This window comes from Juglans microcarpa x Juglans regia, chromosome 8D (genome assembly GCF_004785595.1).
Source record: "Juglans microcarpa x Juglans regia isolate MS1-56 chromosome 8D, Jm3101_v1.0, whole genome shotgun sequence".
NCBI classification, from domain to species: domain Eukaryota; kingdom Viridiplantae; phylum Streptophyta; class Magnoliopsida; order Fagales; family Juglandaceae; genus Juglans; species Juglans microcarpa x Juglans regia.
This window is the reverse complement of record NC_054608.1, coordinates 805376-833287: the sequence shown is the minus strand read 5'-3', so window position 1 is coordinate 833287 and position 27912 is coordinate 805376. Positions and strand designations below refer to the sequence as shown.

The following is a 27912-nucleotide window of genomic DNA, read 5'->3' as shown; positions in this document are numbered from 1 at the left end:
TTTGGGTGTCCTAGACGTCTATGCCATATCTTATTTCCAGAACCAACAACATTACATGCAAATAAAAGTCAAGAAAAACTAAGAATAATAGTGGAACGAGAAACGTGAAGAGGAAAGAGTCATCCCACTTTAGGCCCCTTCGCGATCATCTTCCTTGACACTTGATCATGCACAACACAACCAGAACGAGAGAAATGGACATTACAATTATTATCAACCAATTGACCAACAGAAATAAGATTTGTGGAGAGGTCAGGAGACATAAAAACATTAGTTAAGGAAGAGGAAAGATCACCAACAGCACTAATAGGCAGAGAACTATCATCAGCAGTGTTACTTTTCAGATTTCCATCATACTTTCTGACATTGGAAAGAGGAACAACAATATTGGTCATATGGTTAGAGGCTCCAGAGTCAAAATACCATGGCTTAGAAGAAACTTTATGATTACCTGAGAGCCCAAAATCAGAAAAATCTGAAATGATCATATGTTGTACCATTTCAGGAGTGGGTGTGTTCAGGTTTGCTAAGGCTATAGGAGCAGGAATAGGAAAAATCGGCGAGACAACATGCAATGCAGCAGAACTAAAGGCACCAGCGGGGGCATGATAAGCAGTACCCTGCTTCCTTTCAGGTCGAATGGGACAAGTAGAGATGATAGGACCTAGTTTCTTGCAGTAGTTACAGAATTTTTTGGGACAATCCCGAGCAATATGACCAAAAGCTTTACAACTAAAACACTGGACAACACGCATGTCTCTACCCTTATTCCTCCCCTATGCTGCATAAGCCACGGAAACAGGTGCACTAACATTAACCCGATGTTCCATGGAAGCTTGAGTGAGTAGACGCTGCTCCTCATGAAGAAGTTCACTCAAACAAACATCCAGAGATGGGACAAGAGCACGATTCATTAGATTAGACCGTGCAATTTGAAAGTCGGGTCGTAGCTTCATCAATAATTGATTGCGCTTGCTGGTTGCATGCACTACTTGGACAGCAAAGAGAGCTGCAGCGGGAACATTAGCATAAACAATGTCGGAATAGTCAGCCCATAGAGTTTGAAAACTAGAAAAATATTCCTCAATTGAGAGACTACCTTGTGTGAAATTAGCCATCTCATACTCCGATTGAAATCGTCTAGCAGAGTTGTCTTGATTGTAAACCATATTGAGATAATTCCACATATCAGCAAAAGTTTTATAAGGCCTCAAATTGAGAACAAGATGAGGCTCAACTGAGCTAAGGATCCAAGTCATAACCCGAGCATCGTTAATTTCCCACTTAAACAACGCCTCAACATCTCGAGGTGCGGGATCACTCCCATCAATATGACCCCACAATTCTTTTCTTTTGACAAATAATTTAAATTGAAACTCCTAAGCAGAATAATTTTTGCCAGTAAACCGAATATGAAATGAGTCTACTTTATTGTATGACATGATGCAACGGAAAAATAATCACACAAAACAAAATTGTTGTAAGAAGCACTAAAATCAGGGAGTTCTGATAACACCCGAAACGTCGAGAATAATACCAAAGATGCCGAAAGGAAGGGACTCACCAAAAAGCTGAGAAGATGGCATCGAAAACCCAAACCAGTGAAACCCAAACTAGAAACAGGCGCTGAAATCCAAAGGACTCAAAGAAGTTAGGGGAAAAAAATCAAACACAGACAGCGCCGAAAATCGCAAGAGACACGTAGATGGTGCCGAAAATTCACAAAAAACTCCAACCAAGAACCAACTGTTGCACTGAAAACTGCAAGAACCCAGACCAAACCAAAGCCGAGAATCATAGAAGGTAGGAAATCCGAGAACACCCCAAACAAGCCGAGGTTGAGAAAGTGACGTTGGATCCACCAAGATTCACGTCGGGTTCAACAAAATTCAACCCAGAGTGCACTGAACAACAGAAACCCACAAATCTAAGAGAGAAAAAAAATTCAAACAGACACAGAAATTAACAACCTTCTCTTAATACCTTGTCAAAATAGTAGAGAGACTAGAAATATACGTATACAGCTTTTTGGAAAACTCTCTTTCCGTTTAGCCACTTTCATTATTTTGTAAATTCCATCTATACAGAGAAGTATATACTATATACGGAGTCTAACTGATTCCAAATATTCAGCATCTATACATGGTAAGATAATTTGTACAACTAATATTAATAAAGTCCTAAATTGTATAAATTCCTAAAATTGTATATGGTAACAGTTTGATGAATCATGATTGCAGCAGTTCGTTTATGCAGAGAAGTTTTAACAACTTGGGAGCTTGGAAATTGGTTCTTACCACCATTATTCCAATTGGGTCTGCTTCGATAGTTTTGCCGAACCTTCAAACTGCATTGCCTGCTAACAAATGATGAACCGAGCAACTCAAGAATACAACGTCAGCTTGAAGCCCCTGGTGGATGATATCAAGACTCAAATTTCTAGTTCTAATATTTTTGTTGTCAACACATATCGCTTAAAGATGTCTACAATTATCAACACATGAGGCATTTCCCCTATATTCACACAATTATTTTGCCACTATCCCAATTTCGCATTCAGTGCTCGTCTGTCTCGATCAAGTCACTACTCATTGGCACAAGGCCTTCAAAGGAACGATTTTTGTTCGAACAAGTGGAGCCCCATGAGCTAGGCATTTTGAAATGTGCTGAGGTATATAGATACGAGGATGCAAGAACTGATTGGGAGTGTTTTAGCAACATGTAGGTCGAGGGACCAAAATCCAAGTACAATTATTTTGCAGGGCTTGAACTTCTTCATCCATGGCGGCTAGCCAAGCAGGATTCTTAGGAGCAGATTTGAATCCTTTTGGCTCAGTGGATGCAAGGAGAGTAAAGAGAAGACCAGAGGATCCCAAGAAAGCAAGATTCACCGGGTGGCGTGTTTTGAAAATACCAGGTTTAGCTCGTGTGAGCATAGAATGAGAACCAATCGGAATAACAGCAACAGGAGCAGCAGTGGGTAGCTCAGCCGGCTCAAGAGAAGTGGGACTAGGATACAGTACTACAAAGAGGGACCTGCAAGAGAATCATCGGCCTGCAAAGACTCATCCATTGGATCAGTACAAATAACACACGGGCTAGATACGGATTGAGCAATGTGTCAAAAATGTAGTGTAGGGGACAATGGGGGCATGTCTGTATGGGGAAGACTTAGTTCTAAAAAATTTGTAACTGGAGGGGGGATATGGGTTGAGCCTGGGAGGTATCTAGCGAGGGAAAGTGATTCTCATCAAATTGAGCATGTCAGGTGATATATAGCCTAGAGGTGGTGGGGTCAAGACAACGGAACCCTTTATAAGAGGAGTTGTATCCCATAAAATTCAATGAATACTATGGGGAAAAATTTGTTAGGCATATAATCATGTAAACAAGGATAAACACGACAACCAAAAGGAAGAAAATTCTCATAATTTGGAGATGAACCATATAGAAGCTCAAAAGGGGACTTACCTCCAAGAAGTGGTGTGGGCAAACGGTTGATGATGTAAGCTGCAGTGCTAAAGGTGTCAACCCAAAAGTGAGGAGAGGTGTGGGAATGGAAAAGCAGGGCCAAGCTGGTCTCAGTCACATGGTAGTGTTTTCTTTCAGCGCGACCTTTTTGGGCAGGAGTATAGAGACAAGATAATTGATGATGAATGGCAGAGGTATGAAGGTGAACTTTAAAGTAGTTGCTAGTAAATTTTGCACCACCGCCACTTTGAAAAATTTTGATTCGAGCAGAATGTTGATTTTCCACAAATTTTTTAAATTGAATAAAGGTATCATAGAAGTTAGATTTCAATTTCAATGGATAAAGCCAAGTGAAGCGAGAATAATCATCAATGAATAAAACATAGTAGGCAAAACCCAAATTTGATTTTACGGGTGAAGGGCCCTATATATCGCAATGAATAAGATCTAACACATTAGACGACCTATGTTCATTACGAGAATAAGGCAAACGATGATTTTTTGCAAGTTGACATGTATCACAAAACGTAGGAGATGGCAATAAGGAGGCAAGATAAAGGTGTTATTTTTTATTAAAAAGGAAATAACAGAATGATTCACATGTCGAAAGCAAGCATGCCATAAATCATAAGAAGCATGAAGAGATTTATTTTTAAGGATAGAAATAAAAATGGAATTGCCACGCTCTAGCACATATAAGCCTCTATCTCATTTACCAGTTGCCACCACCCTTCCCGTTTGGCGATTCTGAACAGTGAAAAAATTATTAGTAAATGTAACGGATAAAGGAAAATCATTCATTTATTTACTAATGGACAAAAGATTTTTAGTGAGGTGAGGGACAACCAAAATATCTAACAATTGAAGATCTAGGGAAGGTGAAAGTTTACCAGTGTGGGTAATAGGTAGGGACGCACCATTCCCTACAATCACACAATCCTCACCCGTGTAGGTGGTGGAGTGATCCAAAGTTGAGTGGGCTGGAGTCATGTGGGCCGAAACCCCTATGTCCAAGAACCAGTCGATGGCTTCATTTCCAGACAGAGAGCAGGAAGAGGTGAAAGCTTCTGCAAGTTGTATCGTGGGTTCATGCCAATCATAGCATTGCCTGCACCGATCTGCGTAGTGACCATCCAAGCAGCAAATCTGGCAGCGTGGTGGACAGCGACCTTGGGTGGTGTTGGCACGGTTCTGTCCGTGACTAGGAGACTCGCTGCTGGAGGCCATGTCTATGGCGAGAATAGCAACCCCCGGGATGAGAAGAGGTCCGGTTAGCAGTGAACGCTACATCTGAGGGTGCCAAAGTCTCTAGAGATTTTTGAATAATTTCAAAACTCTCAGCTTTAGACACAAGATTAAGGAAGCAAGGGAGGGGTGTTTGTGCCATTTGGGCAATAGAGAAACTAGAGAAATCGGGCTTGAGACCACAAAGAAACCAGTGAACTTTGTCGGTTCATCAATTGGAGGTCATCTTTGAGGCGAATTTCACGGCCCTTAGAGCGGTGGCTAAAGGTGTTGTCCAAGGCAGTCCAGACCTCACGGGATGTGGAGAGGCCAACGGCTTCAACCATTGCTTCCTCTGTAAAGGAGGAGAAGGGAAGGCTAAGGAGGCTCTGGTCGGTTGCTTTCTACGCCAGGTGTTTGTTACTTGGCGTTTGAGAGGTGGGAGGGTCGAATAGAGGTGGCAGCACAATGGTACCATCCACATGACCCAACAAACCTTGACTCTCAAGGAGGGGAAGAAGTTGACTCTTCCATAGGAGATAGTTGGAGGAGTGCTTGACGGTAACCATGTGGATCATGGTGTTGAAGGGAAGAAGGGTGGGAGAGGAACCAAAGGCCATTGGGGATCTTGGGATTCTAATCCAGGTATGCTCTTGATACCATGAGAATGTTAGGAAAAACCACCACACCTTTGAGTGGTGAGAGTTTTGCATATATATTCATTTACAGGTTATACCTAATTACACATAAATGGAAAGAATTAGCTAAACAAGCTCCTATAATTGAGGGTCAAAGGATGCACATATAGAAGGCCTGAGATTAAGGCAAAGGATCCTCATCAGGGACTAGTCTTTTGAAAAGTAGTCGAGTCTTCCTTGCTTGCAACTATATAAGACATCCCATCCCTTCTAATTTTGACAAAATTGTTAGTTCAAACCTCAAACCAGAAACAAACCCACAAGTCTAGGCCTCTACCCTTCTCCACAACGATCATGATCAGAAAGACACCCATAAAACTCATCTTCTCATGTCTCTCCGTCCTTGCTTACTCCTCCACATGCAGTACTACTACTTCTCATTCTTCTGGTGCGGTTAAGGAAAGAGCTGGGATCAAAGGATTTTTCATTTTTGGAAGTTCTCTGGTTGATAATGGCAACAATAACTACCTCCAGAACTCAATCGCCAAGGCTGACTACTTGCCATATGGAATAGACTTCCCTCTTGGGCCAACCGGAAGGTTTACAAATGGAAAGAATGTGGTAGACCTTCTAGGTGACCACCTTAAGCTGCCTTCATTCATTCCTGTATTTACTGACCCCTCTACTAAGGGAAGTAAGATTGTTCACGGTGTAAATTATGCTTCTGCTTCCTCCGGTATTCTTGATGATACAGGCTCGCTTGCGGTAAGATACAAGATTATCTGATCTTCACCCTCATTTTCTTCTTCTTCTTCCTTCTTCTTCTTCTTCTTCTTCTCTTTTGTTGAAGCGTGATATCTGTCATAGCAGCCTTCAAGCATTGAAGTACTGTTGACGTAAAGGATGAAAAAAGGTTTCCATCCCTCCCTGTTCATTTTTCTTTTCCGCCATCAGGTCAAATTGTCCCTTATTCAGGCAAAAATCTGCAAAAGTATTATTTCCATATAAAAGACCTTCACACATAAACAGTTAAGTGAGAGAGAGTGGGGTATGTCTAGAACCTTACTATATATAGCATATATATATATATATATAAGCTGCTAAATCATTTAAACTTGTGTCTTGAACTTGTCTTCTACCTTCTTCCATGTAGTTCTTCTTTCTTTTAAGAAGCAAAAGACCATAAATTAATTAGATTTTTCATAGCTCATTAAAGACCAAACATAAGCAGAAAGATGAAGCTTAAACTTGGAAAAAATGGGAATATGTTTCAGGGGCAGGTGATCAATCTGAATCAACAAATCAGGAACTTTGAGAAGGTGACCTTGCCAGAATTGGAAGCTCAAGTGGGGTGCAGAAGTGCAGTGGTGCTTCCCAATTACTTGTTCATTGTGGGAACTGGGGGAAACGATTACGCATTCAACTACTTCCTGAGCAAATCTAACTGTAATGTCAGTCTTCAAGCCTTCACTGCCAATCTGACTGCATCACTGTCTCAGCAATTAAAGGTTAGTTTGAAAAAACAACGCCTTCGATCGATTCTGGCCCAAGTTCCAAAGGAATAGGGGCATGCACTACCTTCTTGATCCAATCCAAACTTTATTTTCACCGATTAATACGCATGCTAAACATGAAAGACTGACAAACATAAAACTTAAAAATTAATCCAACCCATCAAAATATTTAACATGATTTTTATAAACACGTAGATGAAGTACCGATGATCTTTTGCTATTTACTTTTTACAAAACAGTTATAACCAAGGTTTTTTTTTTTTCCTAGTTCTAACACAATGGACCAGTATATATTATATTTAGAGATTCTCTCGTCATAAAAAAATTTTATAAAAATAAATTTATAAATTAATATAATTTAATAAAATTATTTTTATTATAAAATAAAATTAATATATATTATATAAAAATAAATTAAAATTTATTATTATTACATTTCGGTAGCTACAGTATTTTTCTATCAAATTATTTTACGAAGGAAAATGATAGGGTTACTATCTTTTTACTATCTATTTTTTATTTTTTTTGTATTTAATTTTTTTATTTTACTTAATGATTAAAGAAGTAACTATTAGTAAAATTATCTATTTTTTAAATTTTTTCTTAATTATTAAGTATGTTAAATAAATATTTAAAATAAAATGATAAAAAAAAAATTAAATACATGTAAATAGTAAATGAGTATAATGAATGCCACATCCGATATGCCGCTACTGTCTACAGAGTGATGTCGCAACATTGATTGGTAGTCAATCCAAAAAAAAAAACATTGATTGGTAGCCGGCCTACGTGTGGCCATAATGTCCTTTTTTTTAATTAGTCTAAAAATAAATGTGTCCTACCATGGTGGGGAAGATCTGTCCCTACCTTATGTGTAAATTTTCAAGCCCAGAATTCTCTCTTTCTAATTCATTAATGAGTAATGTCAAAAAGAAAATGACGCCTAGTACCAACTTGTCTTTCAAACTTCAATAAAAATGTCATCCTTACGTTATAATAATGCCATCATGAACTTTTTCGATATAGTTTAATTGGAAGTTAACTTAGAATGGTACTGGTAGAATTGGTTGAAGATCACCGCGTGGTAGTTCAGTTAGTACGAGTTACTATGAGTTTTTTTTTTTTTACTATGAGTTGGTATTTCAATTAGTACGAGTTGATATTTCATAGTTTTAAAGTCAAGAGTTTGAATAAAGACATAAGTTGAACCACTTATAATAGTAAATCCTAACCTTTAGATCATAAGATGGATTTTGGACCAGCAGAATACTTTTGGGATACTGTGGTGACGAGCATGCCCTTGAGGCAGTAGCTATGGTTCAAACCGGACATTCCATAGTAGGGAGAGGCTCATATGATCACGTCGAGGGAGAGTTGTTACGCTAGTCGTCCCTTCTAACAGCTCTTCTCACCACAAGCACCGGATCTCTTAGATCTGCTCTTTGTGACTGAAAAGAGACAAGTGTGTTGCCTTCACACATCTTCATAGATTCCAAAATCTACTGGAATTGGTACAAATTGTAATCCGTACTTTTTCACATCTATCTTACTGCTTTCTTTTTTTGTTATTGTTAATTAAAAAAAAAATCGTCTCTATGACTTTTATCTGTAGAGGTTGAGTTATCTCAATCTATGAAAGGTGAGGTTGAGTCTTTGTTTAGACAAAGAGTACTGTCTCTTGGAAGTTTGTCTGTAGAGAGTACCAGTAGTAGTGAAGACTAGACCAGTTACAAATTGAAATAGTGTACTAATGGAGCTCCAAATGCATTGTTCTAGTTTATGATGTCATGTTTGATACGAGGACATCCTAGAATGTATCTGGTCATAAATGTAAATTTCTTGATGAATAAATTATGATAGCTTCACTTTAAAAAACAAACAAACAAACAATCATGATCCAAATCTCCAATGTTTACATAGAGAGCATAGTCTTCATATTTGCAAGATCATAAGTAGTTTGCTGTAATGCACAATCAATTACATTAATTAATTCGCATCAATTTTTATAAATTTATTTTTATAAAAAAAAAAAATTATTAGACCAAATATTTTTCGTTAAACGTTTATAATTGATGCAGAAGTTGTACAATTTGGGGGCCCGGAAGTTTGTGTTGATGTCGGTAAACCCAATCGGATGCAGTCCTATGGCTATGGCCATGGTAATCATGACAAACCGTCGCTGCATGCAAGGTCTGAACCGGGCGGCTCACCTCTTCAATACTTACTTGAAGTCCCTCATAGATACCAGCAAGCCACTCATGCCTGGTTCTACTTTTGTTTACGTAAACTCTTACAAGATTATCAGGGATATTATCAAAAACCCCATTTCTAAAGGTAAATTATATATAATTCCTTTATTTTATTAACCCAGTTATTATATATGCATTAATTAGAATGAGAAATGGGGTTCTAATTGATCATGAGGCATGCTTTACAGGTTTCAAGGAGACGAGCAGCCCTTGTTGTGAAGTGGCATCATTGAGCGAAGGTGGGAATGGTGTATTATGCAAAAGAGGTGGGAGAGCTTGTGCAGAGAGGAGCAGTCATGTGTTCTTTGATGGACTACATCCAACTGAAGCTGTTAATATTCAGATAGCAAGCAAGGCCTATGAATCTGACCTCAAAACCGAAGTCTACCCAACTAACATAAAAAATCTAGCCAAATCTTATGTTTCTAATTGATGTACGTGTTGGTTCATCGCGTGCTAAATAATCGAACTTAAAGCTTGAATGTTTTTCTCATGTACTACTCCAGGATATGTGTGGCTACTGATTTTGTGATTTTCTTAGGAGGTTTGGGAATGTTTATGTTTCTTTTCCTTCTGCTGGCCATTCTCTTTCCAACTTCAGGAATTAGAAACTTTTTTATGAACCTATGATGTTACTTTGCTTGCAAGTGATGTGGAGGTTGACTATCAATGGCCTCTCTCTCTCTCTCTCTCTCTCTCTCTCTCTCTCTCTCTCTCTCTCTCTCTCTCTCTCTACGGCCAATTAATGGTGGTCTGGTTCATACCCTGCACTGTTGTTGCTTATTTGGATAATAAACTACAAGCCGTGAGTAATTCTAACTGGAAAGTTATAGCGTGGACAACAAAAGAAGAAAAAAAGTTTATTGAGAAAGCTCAACAAAAGAGAGTAGAAGATTTGAAAGATATACTATGGTCAGATGGTGTTCTACGAATACTTTTTTGTTTGATTCTGAAGACCCCCCTGAATATTATTCGGATGTTGTTGTATTGAATTTGTGATCATGCACAAAATACGTACTATCATTACCATATCCTTAAAGCTTAAGGATAGTTACTATCAGTGACTGTTATAAATTAAGTTTTACTTATCTGTAAACTTTCTTTGATGAATCATGATTGCAGCAGTTCGTTTATGCAGAGAAGTTTAACAACTTGGGAGCTCGGAAATTGGTTCTTACCACCATTATTCCAATTGGGTCTGCTCCGATAGTTTTGCCGAACCTTCAAACTGTATTGCCTGCTAACAAATGAGGAACCGAAGCAACTCAAGAATACAACGTCAGCTTGAAGCCCCTGGTGGATGATATCAAGACTCAAATGTCTGGTTCTAATATTCTTGTTGTCAACACGTATCGCTTAAAGATGTCTACAATTATCAACACAAGGCATTTCCCCTATATTCACACAATTATTTTGCCACTGTCCCAACTTCGCATTCAGTGCTCGTCTGTCTCAAACAAGTCACTACTCGTTAGCACAGGGCCTTCAAAGGAACGATTTTTGTTCGAACAAGTGGAGCCCCAAGAGCTAGGCATTTTGAAATGTGCTGAGGTATATAGATACGAGGATGCAAGAACTGATTGGGAGTGTTTTAGCAACATGTAGGTGAACAACTTGCGGCAGTTCATACGAAAAGATGTTATGATGTCTAGTAGTCTGCCTAATGAAGTGGATGATAATACTAAAGTGGCCAGGATGATTGAAGAAATGGTGAAAATAGAGGTTGGAAAAGTTGATGCATTAAAATTTGGGGATGTTTTATATCAATAAATGAAAATGAGGTTATGGCATCGAAGGATTCTAGGCTTCTATCTTGGGAAAGAAATTAGTCCTAAGTATGCTAGAAAAAATCTATTCATCATCCATCCCATAATGTGACATTAGATGTTAGGTTCACAAATAAAATATAATAAATAGTCTCTAATCATTTAACGTGACATCATAAGATGACAAGATGATAATAAAAATTTAGATGATGAGTATCATTACTCAATATACTAAGTGCCTATAATTGGTTGAAAGGATGTGAGACAGACGGTAGAGAAGAAAGCAAGAAAGTCAGATCACTTGAATGATCATGGTTGGGAGCAAAGGAAGAATATTCTTGCAAAAGCAACTGAAAAATGTTCATGTTCTTTCAAGGGCCATATTGAAAGGGTACCCTTTACCGAAGGAGGTAGCAGCTGATATGGATAATAATGCTATAGCAAAGTTGCAAAACATGTCTATTTCAAAGGCGAGACAGATTCATACTGCTTATTTCTTGGGTATTGTTGAATCTATGCATTTTGATTTGAGCCAGGAGCAAGAGGGCCCAAAATTCTTATAACAAAATAACAACAAAGGAGAAGAAAAGGGGCCTTCGAACCCAAACCCAAAACACTGTAGAAAGTTAGTAACCCGCCATGGGTATGGCATTTCGTATTAATCGTAGACCTCCCATTAAAAGTTGAAGAGAAATATAAATGGAACATCTGCTGGAAAATCGGTCAAAGTTTTGAAAATAATTGCGAAAGCTGGAACGTAGTGCTGATTTTACCAACGGTCCGATATGCATACATCTGATTCGTTGCCCACAAAAAAGAAGCCACGGAATTGAAAGGTCTTTTCTGAATTCCAAGGTGTTTACCACTTTACCTCAATGGCCATTTGACCAGGTCGCAATTGCCCCGCACGCTGCAGCACGCAAGTATGGAAAGACGACGACGTCAACGCCGCCCAAGTCCAAGTCTAAGGTCTTCCTCCCGCTTCCCACTTCCAAGTTTTAACCCTCTCTCTCTCTTTACGTCTCTGCATAATCACGCAGATACTCCCCACCCATCCACAATTACAGATACATAGATATTGGAACAAATTCACAAACCCAGATAAGAAACATTGAACAGAAGTAAAATGACCCACCTTGGAATCCAACCCAGATTCCTCTTGCTTTTCCTCCTCCACATCAGTTTGCTATTTGCAGCAGAAGAAGCGGCGGCGGCAGGTACAATCTCACCTGGGTCAACTCTTTACGCCTCCAACACAAACGAGATATGGTCCTCCCCAAGCTCCGCCTTTTCCCTCGGCTTCCTTCCACTTGGCCCCTCCTTCATCGCCGCCATCTTCTACTCCGGCGGTGTCCCCATCTGGACCGCTGGCTCCACCCCCGTCGACTCTGGAGCTTCCTTCCAGTTCCTCCCCACCGGCACCCTCCGTCTCCTCAACGGCTCCAACCATATCGTCTGGGACTCCGCCACCACCGGCCGTAACGTCTCCTCCGCCTCCCTCGACGACTCCGGTAAGCTTGCCCTCTTTCGAACCGGAACTGTTTCGGTCTGGTCCTCCTTTGAGCACCCAACTGATACGATCGTGCCGTCCCAGAACTTCACTACCGCTATGTCTCTGCGCTCTGGGTCTTACACCCTTCGTCTTCTTTCTTCTGGCAATCTCACACTAAGTTGGAATGGGAGCATCAAATATTACAATCAAGGTTTGAATTCCTCTTATAATGCTAACATAACTTCTCCGAGTTTAGGAATACAGAGCATCGGGATTGTATCGATTTACGATCCTCGTTTGCCTGATGGGGCTATCTTTGCTTATAGCAATGATTATGCTGAAAATAGAGATACGCTGAGGTTCCTGAGGTTGGATGATGATGGGAATTTAAGGATTTATAGCTCTGATAGAGGGAGTGGGACTCGAGTTGTGAGATGGGCAGCTGTTGAGGACCAATGTCAGGTTTTTGGCTTCTGCGGAAATATGGGAATTTGTAGTTATAATGATACGAACCCGATTTGCGAGTGCCCGTCTCAGAACTTCGAGCCGGTTGATCCAAAGGATAGTAGGCAAGGTTGTAAGAGGAAGGTGGAGACAGCGGATTGTCCGGGGAATGCGACCATGTTGGATATGGAACACACGGTGTTCTTAACATACCCACCGGAGACAGAGTCGCAGATTTTCTTTGTGGGTATAGCGGCCTGTAGATCAAATTGTCTTGTGAATCCGAGTTGCGATGCTTCCACTTCTTTGTCGGATGGGACAGGGCTGTGTTATTACAAGACGCCGGTTTTTATTAGCGGCTATCAGAGTCCTGCAGTGCCTAGCACTTCGTATGTCAAGGTTTGCTCACCAGTGGATCCCAACCCATCGCCTTCTGCACAGGTTGTTGGGGAGAGCAGCGGCTGGAGGATGCATCCATGGGTTGTGGCTACTGTGGTTATAGGCACCATTTTCGGTTTGATTGCCTTGGAGGGTAGTTTGTGGTGGTGGTGTTGTAGAAATAGCCCCAAGTTTGGAGGATTTTCAGCTCAGTACGCTCTTCTTGAGTATGCTTCTGGTGCCCCAGTTCAGTTCACGTTCAAGGAGCTCCAACGCTCAACCAAAGGATTCAAGGAGAAGCTTGGAGCTGGAGGATTTGGGGCTGTGTACAGAGGGATTCTTGCTAATAGAACGGTTGTTGCAGTCAAGCAACTTGAGGGTATTGAGCAGGGAGAGAAACAGTTTAGAATGGAGGTTGCAACTATAAGTAGCACCCATCATTTGAATTTGGTGAGGTTGATTGGTTTTTGCTCTGAAGGGCGTCACAGACTTCTAGTATACGAGTTCATGAAAAATGGGTCTCTTGATAGTTTCCTTTTCATGTCGGAAGATCAGTCGGTAAAGTTGTTGAATTGGGAGTCCCGGTTCAACATTGCCCTTGGAACTGCAAAGGGAATCACATACCTTCATGAGGAGTGTCGAGACTGCATTGTCCACTGTGATATAAAACCGGAAAATATTCTCATGGATGAGAACTATACTGCCAAAGTCTCAGATTTTGGTCTTGCCAAACTGGTTAATCCAAAGGACCACAGGTACCGAACCTTGACAAGCATCAGAGGTACAAGAGGATATTTGGCACCAGAATGGCTGGCAAATCTTCCGATAACCTCAAAATCTGATATTTATAGTTATGGTATGGTTCTCTTGGAGATAGTGAGTGGGAGACGGAATTTTGAAGTATCTGCAGAAACCAATCGGAAAAAGTTCTCTGTGTGGGCATATGAAGAGTTTGAGAAAGGTAACGTTAATGGAATTCTTGACGGAAGGCTGGCAGACCAAGAGATCGATATGACGCAAGTGGTGAGGGCAATTAAAGTAAGTTTTTGGTGCATCCAGGAGCAACCGTCACAGAGACCAATGATGGGGAAAGTGGTACAGATGTTAGAAGGGATTACAGAGATTGAGAGGCCACCTGCCCTAACTCCATGACTGAAGGGCCTGTTAATGTAACAAGCATAAATGTCAGCAGCAACACTAGCGCTTTCTCCACCACTGCTGGTTCAGCCCTTGCTCCCTCTTCCTCTTCATCATTCCAAAATACAGGAGTTTCACTTTATGCTCCTGGGAGGAATGTGGAGAGGGCCTCGTCAAGCCTTTTACGATCAAACTCAGACTGAAGCTTGCAAAATTATATATTGCCACACAAACTGCTTTTGGGCTGTGGATTTATTGTGCCGGATTTGACAAAGAAAATCTTGATAGAGGTAGGGTTTTGTGGTCAAAATACCATCCATGATATCGATATCTGGTGTTGTAGAAATTGTTATTATCTCCAAGTATAGAATTTTAGGATTGTCTTTCATCAACAAAATTTTTATATACTGATCAAAAAACCAAAAAATTGGGATAGTCTGTGTAATTAATGAGCAGAGCCATTGTACGTCAAGCATTTTACCCAGCTTGTTTCCATAATGGGGGATGATGGCATAATATGCCAGGGAAAGATATTGTTTACAGTTGAGGGTGTGGTGCACGGGATTGGGATTTACTCTACAGAGGTGGTCCGAAGGGCCCCAACATAAAAGATATTGTTTACAGTTAGTCCACCTTCGTGTGACAAGTTTCTAAATTCTAGTACCCATCTAGTTCTTGTTTATAGATAAACTAATGAGTTCATCTTCTTGTTCAAGTTCTTTATATTCTTTATTGTCAGTTGAACACTCTGTATTCTTGTATTCTGACATCGAGAAATCGCTAATGACATATCTTGTGATGTCAAGTAATTAAACTGAGACTACCAAAGCAAATGGCATTCTGGGCAAGTTGCCTTTGCTTGAGTAACAGAAAGAACCAAGGTAAAGCAAAGAGATTGTTGAAAAACTAGGTTGCCCTCTCGAGCATAGCATATTTTTTATTTGTCATTTTCCAATTTTTCTTTAAATCCCGAAGGAGGGAGAAGTGACTAGTTATGGTCCTTCGTGGAAGTTGAAATCTTGTGATGTTTGGTGAAAGATCCTTTTCCAACAGTTCGAAACTCAACGCACGCACTGTATTTTTGACTTTTTTTTTTTTTTTTTTTGCATACGTTCATCCTAACGGTCAAAAGTTTCAAACCCACGTGAGGACAAAAATCTTAAATATGTATTTCGAGAGAGGTTGAACCATTTTGTAAGTTAAAGTTATTTTAAAATATATGACTCATTATCCTTTCTCGCGATGAATGGTTATGCTGACATGATGACATTAGAGCTTCTAATTTACTAACTTCAGTTCTTCTGAATCGAAAATTTCCCAAAATGGAAGTTAGGAACCCTTCTGAATGTGGAAAAGAATGCTTACTGGCTCGAGGCTCCAGCTCGTTGGAGACCCAACTTCTTGATGATGAAGCTGGCCGGAACCGATAAAATTATAAAAAGCACTAGAGACCACAGCAAGAAGAAACCCTTAAAGATTATTATCAGCAAAGGACACAGAAACTTGCCAATTAAGAAAAACGAGTTTGCTGAAGTGGGAGAAAAGTAGCAAAGGACTTCAAAATCAATGAAAGTTCTTCACCTGCATGCCAGTCCAAAAGGGATGGTGATGGAGCGGAAGCTTTGATCGCTTCCATATACCTTGTCTTTGTTTATTACTACTCGACGTATCACTGTTTACTGCTATGGGTCGGCAGGGAGTGATATTGGAGATGTAGACGGCCTGGTTTACATCAACTTGGACAGTGGGCTCCTGCCTAATCATCCAAACCTTCGTGGTTTAAAATGGGCCAGGCTACCAAGAACAATACTGATGGTGGCTTTTTCTTTTGTTTCTTCTTTCGGCCATTTGGGTATAGTTTATATGGGCTATGAAACTGTTTACTTTTTCGCAAGAGAAGAGAGAGAACCTTAAAAAAAAAGCTACAGTTGCTCTCATGTCATGATCTCCAAAAATTCTCTCTACTTTAGGGTTTTACTCAAATTTGTTCTAAACACTAAACAACCAACTTCTCATATCATGTATCTTTTTTAAAATTATTATTATTTTAAATTTGAAAAAATTGAATTGTTTATAGATGAGATGAGATGTATTGTAAAAATAAATGATTAGATGATCTGATATCTAATATTATTATTTCTCTTTCGAGGATTCCAACTCATTCTTTAAATATAATTAACCAAATATAGTGAGCAACTTTGGCATACATTTCTTATATATGTTTTTTCTGATCCATGCCGCCAGCTTTCGAGTAGAATTTTCATTCAAGATGATTATTACCTTTACCTCCGGTTCTTCTCATTGATCATCAGACATCTTCAAAGATAAATTGTTCTTCAATCCTATCAAAAACAAATGTACGTGTCTCAGAGTTTTAGGGCTCACCATGCACCTTCAAAATCCACCCTTTAACGCCCTACTCTGATAGTTTTCTTTTTTGGAGGGCACACAATTCATAGTTTTTTACGACCGCCTATCTCTCTCTCTCTCGATCGTCCTTTTGGCTCCGGCCCCTTCCCTCTATAAATAGAGTACATGCAGTGATCTAGCTAGCAAAAACATACCCACTGAACCGATGATCACTCATAGTACCCTCACTCATAGTACCCTTTGTTAAGGAGAAAACAGACTAAAAAAACCATGCAACCCTGAGCTACCGAGAACACCCCACACCACAACACCCCGCACCCCCACTCCCCCCCCCCCCCCCCCCCCCCCCCCCCCAACACCCCCCACACACACGAGACAAGCTGACGAGCCATGAATATGGGTTGCTGTGTGACGTAGTTCTTATCGATTCTTTACATAGGAATTGTCCTTTTAATTAGGTAACATAGTATTAAATACATGCACGCTTCGATTTTTATTAGATATGGCAAAGATCAAAACGAACAGATGGAAAATATATGCATTTTTATAAGTAGATAGAAGCTCCAACATAGTGCAAAACACATGAAAAAATGAACACTGCGGTCCTCTTAGTACTGTGTTTTGCTCTTAGTCCTGTCTGTTATGCTCTAATCTTTTGTGGGAATGATTTTAATATAGAAAGCAGCCCTGTATGAAGAGCTTTGAGTCTTAAACCATACGATCAGGACAATGAGGATAAAGTTAATCCTTTTTGGTGCTTTTGATGCACTAATTCGTGATGAACTTTAATTATATCCCTCTACTCAAGATGCTCTTTTGGACTGTTTAGCATAAGTTCCATTCCTACCTAATAACTAGTGATCATCACTTTCTCTAAAAAAAAAAAAATATATATATATATATATATATATATATATATGTTGGATATGTGTTCCAATCAAGTTTAATGGAAATATAGAGCTAGCTAGCAGAAACCATTACAAAACAATAGTGGATAGGTCACTTTGGTGCCTTTCAAGTATAAATAATATATACAAGAAAGTGCAACCCACCGTGCTCATGAGGCTCCTGCTTACTGTTCTATTATGTTATGGCCAGGTGGGAAAGTTCCCTCCAAAGTGTATCAACTTTTAATCCGGTGATCTCCTGTTTTATATATAAATCCATATCTGCATAAAGTTTTGAACAATATTACTAATGCTAATAATGTAGTACTAGTACACCACTCATGTCTAAAGTATACACATAATAGAATGCATGCATGGCATTCTTCTCTAGCTTATTCTTTTTTGGGGTGAAAAAGAAGCTTAAGAAAGACAAACGACAAACATTATAAATTGCAAAAACACAAAGATAAAGAGGCTTTAGATAAAGAGTCTGGGTTTTGGTATTTTATGGCTATTTGTAGCCCTAGGTGTCTATATGTAGCCACGGTTTTTTTCTGTTATAAATGAGGACTATCAATAAATTTAGGATATCATCTTCTTTTTCAAATAATAATAATAAAAAAAAAAAAAAGGGGCCTTAGATATGTTACTGGGTTACAGCAACTTTTTAAGTGAAAAATGGAGATCTCATGACCAGAAGCTCTAATGGAAGTTGGAATCTGATAATTTAAAAAAAAATGAAATAATTGAATTATATATTAAACCGAATATATATATATATATATAAGCTAGCTGGATCATATTCTGATCTATATATATATATATAAGCTAGCTGGATCATATTCTGATCTCCTGGCCATATACAGGCAATTTAGTGTATAATTTGGCTGCATTTTGACTCTGTTACGTACACTGTATCTAGCTAGCTTCATACTGATCACTATAAAACGCAAAGCGTGTGGCCGATTCTTCCTCAAAAGCTGACGTTGAAAGCTTGAAATATATATACATATATATATATATATTTATATATGAGTGCCTGAGCAGAAGCGAATCTGATTTTTGAGAAATCATGCCCTTTTCCCTAAAGGAACTCCTTGTCCCACACCACCCCCCCCCCCCCCCCCCCCCCCCCCCCCCCCCCCCGGCCTCCCCCATTTTATGCGGTTAGCTTTAGGTAGAATTGATTTTGATTATTTGCGTGGATATTTTGACATAGAATAAGAATATTAACCACATCTATATTAAGGGGAGAGAAATTATATATACGATTCATGTGGCTGCAGGCAGGGGAAATCATTTGACCTCATGACAAGAACATGCATATTGGAAAACAAAACTTGCATCATCTGAGGATATATGTCACGTAATTCTCATAACAAAAGACATGTTGTGACCAAGTTCAATAATTCAAAAACGTATGAGCATTGACTTAATTAATATGATCATATTCCAGCTGTTAGGTACTTTTCCAGACTTTAAAATCCTTCCCCTCCACTTTATTTCTATTGAAATTAAATTAATATTCCATATGTTGGGTTTACATTTACAATCCTTCCCCTCCGGTCACTTTATTTCTATTGAAATAAAATTAATATTCCATATGTTGGGTTTGAAGAAATATCTCATGTACGGCCTCTTTCGGATGTTGAGATCAGAAATTTGTAAATAATAATAAAATGGTTTATAAATAGTAATTAATGAAATGTTTTGAGTTAATTTAGGATATGTTTGGATATAAAAACATCTCATCTAATCTCATTATTACAACTTTCCTAAATTCTCACACAAAATATAATAAACAATTAACTTTTTCAAATCCTAAAACAATAATAATATGAAAAAATAATATTTCAATAATATTTGATTCAATTCATCTAAAACTATCTCATCTCATCTCATCTCACTATCCAAACAAGCCTAATATGTTTTATGAGATTTTAAGAAATGAGAAAGAAAAAGTTGAATAAAAAATTACAAAAAATAAAGTTAGAATAAAATTTTTTAATATTATATTTCTTTTAGGATTTGAGAAAATTGAATTATTTTTTATGTTTTATTTAGAAGTTTGAGAATGATGTTAAAATTGAAAAATGTTTGTATTTTATTAGTATTTGGATGTTGATATAAAATGGTTAACACCATCTTAACATCCAAACTAGCCCTAAATCTTAGATCTAAATTACTTCCATTCCCTATTTTCTTTCATAAATCCTTCTTAATTTTCTTCTGTGATCAATAGTATGATACGCACTAGCTCGTGCATGGAAATAATTTTGGAAGTAACTAAGTGGGATTTGAATAGTGAAATAAGATGAGATGAGATGGTTTTCGATAAAAGTTGAAAGTTGAATAAAATATTATTAAAATATTTTTTTAAATATTATTATTGTTTTGAGATTTAAAAAGATTGAATTGTTTGTTGTATTTTATATAAAAATTATAATAATGAGATGAAATAAATTAAATTAAAATAATTTTAATAACCAAACTAAGCCTAATATAAAATAAAAATATCTATGAGTGCGGACTCAACTACTTTATAAGATACAATTTTTATTTTTCCCATGAACGAATAGGCCCATGAAAAGATTTTTATTATATTATTTTGCATTTTCCTAGTCATTTCAGTAACCTTTCTGAAAGAGATGTTTGTGCTGAAATAGTGTCAAATGAAAATCTCCATTCGCAAAATTAGCCAACCCCACTCCGATTCTGAAAACCCCAAAGCCCCAATAACCTTAGTGAAAGTAATGATTGTATTTCATGTCTTGCCCATCTATCTGTATAAGTACCATACTGACCGAAACACAAAGATGTCTTGTCTATCTCTATCTCTTGTTTGGCTCACTGACAAAAACAAATACAAATGAAAGGAAAACACCCAAGTCCCAACCCACATGGGAAATTATAAACCCCAAACGATCATATGATCTTATTTACCACATTATATATACTCATATATTAATTAATAGCATTAAAGTTGACATGATTAGTAATAACAACCTTTTAAAATTTAAAATAAAATAAAAAAATGATATTTACAATCGTGAGTATATTAACGTTATGTAATTATTTTAAAAAATATAAATAAATATAAATTTAATTTTTTAATAATAAATTTTAATCTTTTTTAAAACGATCAGAAACATCACATAACTGTAACATTACTATGTAACATTACTCAACAAAATATCAACTAAAAGCAAAAATTAATAGGAAGTGAATAGTTCAGAATGGAACTGAACACAAGAATAAAAGTCCCGCATGAATGACAGGTCTCAGCTGGCCTCCTCCAATGATCCGTAGGTTTCAATATTTCCTTGTATTTTGGTAGGGCCATGGAACATCCGACAGAATACACACACTCTACTTTTACATGAGTATCGAGACGCCAAAATAAAATTTATATGTCTACACAGAAAAATAGGTTGCGGATGAAAGAAGAAACGCGCGCGTACCGTCTCTATCAAGCCTTTTGGCCTAAGTACAGAATCCAATAAAACAGGCGGCTAGCTAGGTACATGTGATGCGCGCGCAGACCGTACCCTTACAGGTGCCAAAGCTCTCATATGCATGCATGGAATCCCTCAGATGATGTGCTCTGCTGCTTTCCGCCTATTGGAGTTTTAACTTTTAACAGCTTTAAACCTGCAATCTCGATTTTAATTAGCAGCCTCAAGTAATTAATTTATAATACATTCATTATTCTACCTTCTTACTAATTTCTTCCGATATATGGAGTCGATCGAATCCCTTGAACAGTAATGAAAGGCTTGAGTAGGAAAATGGAACCTTTTACACTGGTTTTTTTATCCAAAATAAGCCAAATTAAAGATCTACTCCTATTTTGAACCAGATTTTTCATGATTTGTTTCACATTGCAAGTCTGCAACAGATCTTTGTAATTCCAAAACAAAACAACAAAAAACAAAAAAGAAGATAAAAACAATATTCTTTTTTTGGCAACTAACTCGAATGATAATTGTCTGTCTATACATTATATAGAAGGAAAGTAGACACAAGATAGGAATTAGCTTCAGTACTTTGCAAATACCATATAATTCAATGATAGCAGATGATCAGTCCTGCATGCATGCATGTACGCGTGGTTATTAGTGTGTGACTGACGTGAAAGGCCATGGCAGATCAGTCCCTCACAATGAATGTGATCTGCTAATAATTTACTCATCACATGAGACGTTGCCTTCCTTCCATAAAAGCCTTCATTCTGCTTTTCATCTATTTCCTTGCAGTTTTCCACCACCCATGGAGACATTCCCCAATGGAGAGAAATCTTGCTTAAGTTATCAAAACTTACTGGTGCTGCATGCGCTGGTATAGATAGAGTCAAGGATATTGCCACTTTTTTTTTTTTTTTTTGTTTTTTGTTTTTATCACACAGTTATACCTGTCATGAGCAATGTTTTGAATACCGTACCGGGCGCCGTACCGGTCAAGGCACTAGAATAAAATATTTCGATACCGGTACCGTTTCGGAATAACGTTTCGGGATAACGTTTCAGGATAGTCGATCTATAAATAAATTATATATATATAAAAATTATATTCTAAAATAATAGTCTATATATAAATAAATTATATACAAATACATATATATATATAAATTATAAATAGTCTAGTCTGAATTGGGGGTTAAAAAATAAACTTGTAGTTTGAAAAAATGAAAAAAAAACACAGGCCGAAATATAGGCCGGTACAGCCCGAAATTGAGGCCGGTACCGGCCAGTATGACCGGTATTTTGGCCGGTACGGAATAGGTATAGTATCTGTACCGGCCGGACGGCCGAAACGAAAAATTTCGACCTTACCGATCAATACGGTACGAAATTTAAAACACTGATCGTGAGAGTTGTCTCGTATATATCTATTTCTAATTATAGACTTGTAGTACTACTGTTGTCAAAGAAATGAGACCCACGATAGAGATGGATCCTATCGAGATGATTGATGGAGGCGGCTTATAATTATAAGAGGGAAATGTGATCGACACCAATATTAACATGACATGAAAGGTGGGAATATTGTGAGTATATACAAGTTAAAAAAGAGGTCCTCAAATTCAAAACCTTAAATTGATTAAGAAAGATAAATAAGTTGAAAAATCTTCTTAAAGCGAGTTCGCGCATCAAATCGCACACCGATATTAACATATAAGACATCCGTTTAATGAAACGATATGAATTAAATATGGAAATGATTTGCATGAGACAAAGAACCTTCTTCTTCTCTCAAAATTTTTCCTCTTTTATTTTTCTTTTCAATAAAAAAATCATGTCAGCGTCGATACACAATTTAGTGTACTAAACGGCTTGTAAATACCTAGCAATACTCAAATAAGTCTCCCAATAGTTATTGTTATTTATTTAAAATATGGAAAACACTATTATGTCCACTCCTTTTGACACTTCCATTTGACCACTGGTCAATTTTTTTTTTTTTACTTAATGATTAAAGAAGTTATTTTAAAAATATTGGTGTATTTTTTTATTTTTTAAATATTTTTAAATATGTTAAAAAAATATGAAAAAAAAATATTTTTACACTGACCGTACCGCCCAACTGTTAAGAAGGGGCGGCACAGTAGCCGCACCCAAAAATTATTCTAGCAATATTAAATATTGAATAAGCGTGATAAGATTGACTTTAAGTATCTATTTTTTTCCTATTAAAAATTCAGAAAAATAAAATGAAGTTTTAAATCGGATAAAGGAATCAAAAACAAAAACTTAACGATCCGGAGCTTTGATGGGTTGGGCTCATGGATCCCAAGCGACAATCAAAAGAAACACTGGAACACTACCAAATGATCTTTATTTAGAAAGGTATTAATAAGAGGTAAAAATAACAAAAACTTTCCAATTGGCCCAATGGACAAGACCCATCCATCCCAACCGACCCATTCTCTCTTATGGTTTTCCCTCTCTCTAGCCTCGCGCTCTCTCTCTCTCTCTCACCACCTTCTCTCTTCCCAAAACTCTCTTTTTTCTGCACAACAATAACCTTTTCTTGCCCCCCCCCCCCCCTCTTTTTCTTTCCTCTGCCCAAGCTACTTGTAGGTCGCAGTCGCCACCATTATCAAGTCCATATTGCTCTTTCCTTTATTTTGTCTGTCGTTCCCCTCTATAAATATCAAGGTTACAGAGGGTGTATCAGGCAAGCTCTACTTTAAGTAATTTCCTTCTTTGGCTCTTGAATTTACTCAAACAGACAGCCATTCTCTGCTTTTATTTCATACATACATCTTCCAAACCGAAAGCAGACGCTTCTTATGCCCATTAGCTTCTCCCACAGTTAGAGGGTAATTAAGAGGGAAGTCTAAAGGTTGGTATTTTTGCACAATCTTTAAATACTTCTACGTATTTCTTACTCTAATCACTTGTAAAAATGAAGATTTGATTGAAAACAAGATGGAAACCTTGGTATCCGTTAACTTGGTATATTATATGACATTATAACAACTTGGATGAAATCAATATTGGGTTCTATGTTGTGTATTGCTTGACCATGCTTTCTTGATGTTTGAACAAGTAATCAAAACTTAGAGTTTCATTTGGTTCACTTCGTGATTCAATTTCTTGCAGATTACATTTATACAGGAATCCATTTCTCTAAGCTACAGAAGTTAGAAAATGGCAGATGACGACCCTGATTTCACTTCCCACAAATCCCCGTCTGCTTCACAGGTAACCAAATCTTAAAAGCCTGACCTTGTCCTTGCGATCATTCCCTCTATTAAACTTTACTTCGTGTACACATTATTTCATGCAAACAGGTAATGGAAGAACTGAAAGAGCTATGGCTTATGGCCATGCCAGTCACGGGCACCAACTTCATGGCCTTCTTTAGAGCCGTGGTATCGGTCGTGTTCTTGGGACGGCTCGGCAGCCTAGAGCTCGCCGGAGGAGCACTCTCTATCGGTTTCACCAACATAACTGGTTACTCTGTTCTTGTCGGCCTCGCCTCAGGGCTCGAACCGGTATGCAGCCAAGCCTACGGTAGCAAAAACTGGGACCTACTCTCCCTCTCCCTCCAGCGCATGGTCTTCATACTCTTACTCGCCATCATACCCATCAGCCTCTCGTGGGTCAATCTGGAAACCATCATGATTTTTCTGGGACAGGATAAGGAAATCACTGCAATGGCCGCAACCTACTGTATCTACTCCCTCCCGGACCTCTTAACGAACACGTTGCTGCAGCCGCTAAGGGTTTTCCTAAGGTCGCAGCAGGTGACCCGGCCCATGATGTACTGCTCCCTATTGGCGGTGACCTTTCATGTCCCGCTGAATATATTCATGGTAATGGTGATGGGTCTGGGAGTCCCCGGCGTGGCTATGGCTTCGGTGCTGACGAACCTGAACATGGTTGTGCTGATGGCGGGGTACGTGTGGTGGACGGGGAGGAAGTCCGGAACGGAGTTGAGATGGAAAGCCGGGACATCGATCGATTTAAAAGGCATGTTGTGTGGGGTGGGACCTCTGTTGAAACTAGCGGTGCCGAGCGGTCTGGGAATATGCTTGGAGTGGTGGTGGTATGAGATAGTGACGGTGATGGCTGGGTACTTGCCGAATCCAAGACTGGCAGTGGCCGCCACTGGGATTCTCATTCAGACCACTAGTATGATGTACACTGTCCCCATGGCCCTCGCTGGATGCGCCTCTGCCCGAGTATGTTTTTCTTACCCATTTTACTTGTCCTATGCATGTACTCATGTTACTTTACTTTTGTTCTGTTTTCCCATTTTTTAAGGTTCTGGTTTAACCCGGATGTGGACCGTTTGGCCAAGTTTACAGCTTCTGGAGACCGTGTAACTGGCTGAACATTGATATCCAGATCAGTGATGGGTCTTAGAGTTCATCCAAAGAACCTATTTTGGAGTGATTCGTGCTGTTTCAAGTAGAGAAGTTGGGGAGGACTAGGCTCAGAACTGGGTTACATTTGTTTTGTTGTGCCCATTAGGTGATGCCCGACTCGGTCGGACATTGCTTTTCACTTGTTCATACCACTGACTCTCGGTTTTTAGTGGGATTGGAGATTTTAGGCTATGTGGTGGAGTCACAATCTTATTGCTAGCTGGGTGGATTGAAACTGTGAACCGACTGATCCTTTGTTTTTTTTCCAAAATCGTATCAATGGGGCTTACGAAAAAGTGGGTCCTAGAAAATGCAGACCATAGGATCAAATTCATGATGAAGTCTTGCGGTTTTGATCATTTCTTGTGCATGCAGGTAGGGAATGATCTTGGGTCTGGGAAGCCATACAAGGCCAAGTTAGCAGCAATGGTTGCATTGGGATGTGCCTTCGTGATCGGCATCATCAACGTGACATGGACGGTGATCCTCAGACAACGATGGGCGGGCCTCTTCACAAAAGACGAGCTAGTCCAAGCCTTGGTTGCATCTGTCATGCCTATCATGGGGCTGTGTGAGCTTGGAAACTGTCCACAAACCACAGGCTGTGGCATACTGCGCGGCACGGCACGCCCAGCCGTTGGTGCAAGTATCAATTTGTGGTCATTTTACTTCGTGGGGACGCCTGTGGCGGTGGGCCTAGCCTTCTGGCTGAAGGTTGGGTTCAGTGGGCTGTGGTTCGGACTCCTCTCTGCTCAGGTGGCTTGTGTTGTCTCAATCCTCTATGTTGTGCTATTCCGTACGGATTGGGAGGCTGAGGCTTTCAAGGCCAGGAAACTCACTGGGTTGGAGATGAAAGCATGCAATGGAGTAACTGATGAAGAATGTGAGAAAGATGAGGAAAGTAAAAGGCTGTTGGTAAATGGAAAAAACAGAGATGATGTTTGCTAGACAGAGCATTAGAGAATCTGTGGGATTAATCTTTGGGATTTGGGATAGTTTTTTTGTTTGCTAGTCACTTTATGGGTGCTCTGACTGATACTTGGGATTTTGTGTTTGGGGTGGTGGGTTTGCTTTTTAATCTGTCAAATGGGGTTGTCGTGGAACTGTTTTTTCCCCCTTAATAGTGAGGGTCACTCCCCCATGGAAAAGTGTGCATATTTTGAGAAAGAATGGCCTACATACATATTGATTACTGATGCTGCTCCCAAGTGGTTATTTTGTTTTTTTGTGATGCTAGTTTATAAACTCTACATCTTGGACCAGCGCCAAGTATTGCCATGGGTGCATTTTCCTGTGAGAGCTCAAAACTGTTTCAGAGCAATAGCTCAGAAAATGCCCCTGGGGTTGTCAAATCTCGTTATGAATCAGCAGAATAATTGCAGCAAACATGTCAATGCGTCACATCTTTTACAAAAGGGAGCAATAAAGCAAATCAAAGTAAGGAAAATACTATAATTGCAGGCTATGCTTGCTAAAGCAAATATGTGTCGGTAAATGATAACAGTACTCTCCTGCCCAATTGTGTGTTTAGTATATCTTGTGTCAGGAACCCAAAAAGAGACCCTCCAGAGCAATATTGGCTACACGCGGGACAACTTCAGCATCTGAAGGAGAGGATTTTCATGGACGAAAGTTCTCCCAATAGTCGATGTGAGAAAGCTTTCCTGTCCAAGAAAAGTAATTTGCGTTCAAACATGAGCTTTTCGCCACGACGCAGCCAGATATGTCAATGGCAGACAGGAAACTTTAGGTACCAAGCAGCCACAAGTAATCAATATATGCACTGAATATTGTCTGCACAGATATCCTAGTTGCTGTTTTGCAAATTGCAAGACTCGGATTTTTCAGGACTTCAACACCAAAGTTGTGATGGACATGCATGAGTTTTTAGAAACAATATATATGAAACAGGGCATTTATTAACCATGTTTCTCTACTGAACCAGCTACAGATCTTTCAAACAAAAACTGTCGCAAAATCATTAGAGACTGCCAAATTAAAAGAATTTGTGACAGCCCATGTTGGTCTGCCAGCCATCCTCTCTTTTCTGCCAAATGACACGCAAACCTAACAGCTAAAATCGGTGCTTGTTTTTATATCATAATAAAGATAAACACGAAGAACCTGCAGGAACAATTCCCAATATCTGGGAAAGAAGAAAAAAAAAAGGAAATGAAGAAAAATACTGAGAAGAAAAGTCCCCGACCATGCCACATGTACAGGTACTGTGACCTCAATTATGTGGAGAAAAGCAGAGTGGTCAATTCCGTTGCTCCGATTTGATGTCTTTATGCTCCTTTTGGCTTCTATCTGCTACTATTTACATCGGTCTGAGATTTGATTTTGGTTCCATCTTTAGTGAAGATCTTGTTGGTCACGTGGGTCTGGCTTCAAAAAGGTTTAACATAAAGGGTATCATGGGATTCTTGTTCTATATGATTAGGGGATTCTGCTCTAAAGTTACCA

The 27912-nt window shown here is 38.9% G+C and overlaps 3 protein-coding genes across 3 annotated transcripts; all 3 read left to right on the top strand.

The window, feature by feature from the left end:
• Positions 1–5458: 5458 nt before the first annotated feature.
• On the top strand, positions 5459–9766 carry LOC121243205 (GDSL esterase/lipase At1g29670-like). The gene is made up of 4 exons (XM_041141285.1): positions 5459–6098; positions 6608–6841; positions 8926–9181; positions 9285–9766. The coding sequence occupies exons 1-4, from the start codon at positions 5688–5690 to the stop codon at positions 9527–9529; spliced, it is 1146 nt and encodes a 381-aa protein (XP_040997219.1). The 5' UTR covers positions 5459–5687; the 3' UTR covers positions 9530–9766.
• A 1871-nt stretch (positions 9767–11637) lies between these two features.
• On the top strand, positions 11638–14785 carry LOC121242918 (G-type lectin S-receptor-like serine/threonine-protein kinase At1g34300). Its single transcript, XM_041140924.1, is given in 2 exon segments — positions 11638–14311; positions 14314–14785. Coding segments are annotated over 2 exon segments (2526 nt in total). The 5' UTR covers positions 11638–11988; the 3' UTR covers positions 14517–14785.
• Positions 14786–23465: 8680 nt separating this feature from the next.
• LOC121243755 (protein DETOXIFICATION 54) lies at positions 23466–26638 on the top strand. Its single transcript, XM_041141884.1, has 4 exons — positions 23466–23915; positions 24176–24277; positions 24367–25260; positions 25822–26638. The coding sequence occupies exons 2-4, from the start codon at positions 24224–24226 to the stop codon at positions 26392–26394; spliced, it is 1521 nt and encodes a 506-aa protein (XP_040997818.1). The 5' UTR covers positions 23466–23915; positions 24176–24223; the 3' UTR covers positions 26395–26638.
• Positions 26639–27912: the final 1274 nt, after the last annotated feature.

What these genes read in the sequence shown, in the direction of transcription:
- LOC121243205 (XM_041141285.1), top strand. Translation starts at nt 5,688, where the DNA reads ATGATCAGAAAGACACCCATAAAACTCATCTTCTCATGTCTCTCCGTC. An exon ending in CACTGTCTCAGCAATTAAAG is followed by an intron (nt 6,842 to 8,925) that starts GTTAGTTTGAAA and finishes TAATTGATGCAG; the next exon opens with AAGTTGTACAATTTGGGGGC. An exon ending in CAAAAACCCCATTTCTAAAG is followed by an intron (nt 9,182 to 9,284) that starts GTAAATTATATA and finishes CATGCTTTACAG; the next exon opens with GTTTCAAGGAGACGAGCAGC.
- LOC121243755 (XM_041141884.1), top strand. Translation starts at nt 24,224, where the DNA reads ATGGCAGATGACGACCCTGATTTCACTTCCCACAAATCCCCGTCTGCT. An exon ending in AATCCCCGTCTGCTTCACAG is followed by an intron (nt 24,278 to 24,366) that starts GTAACCAAATCT and finishes TCATGCAAACAG; the next exon opens with GTAATGGAAGAACTGAAAGA. An exon ending in CTGGATGCGCCTCTGCCCGA is followed by an intron (nt 25,261 to 25,821) that starts GTATGTTTTTCT and finishes TTGTGCATGCAG; the next exon opens with GTAGGGAATGATCTTGGGTC.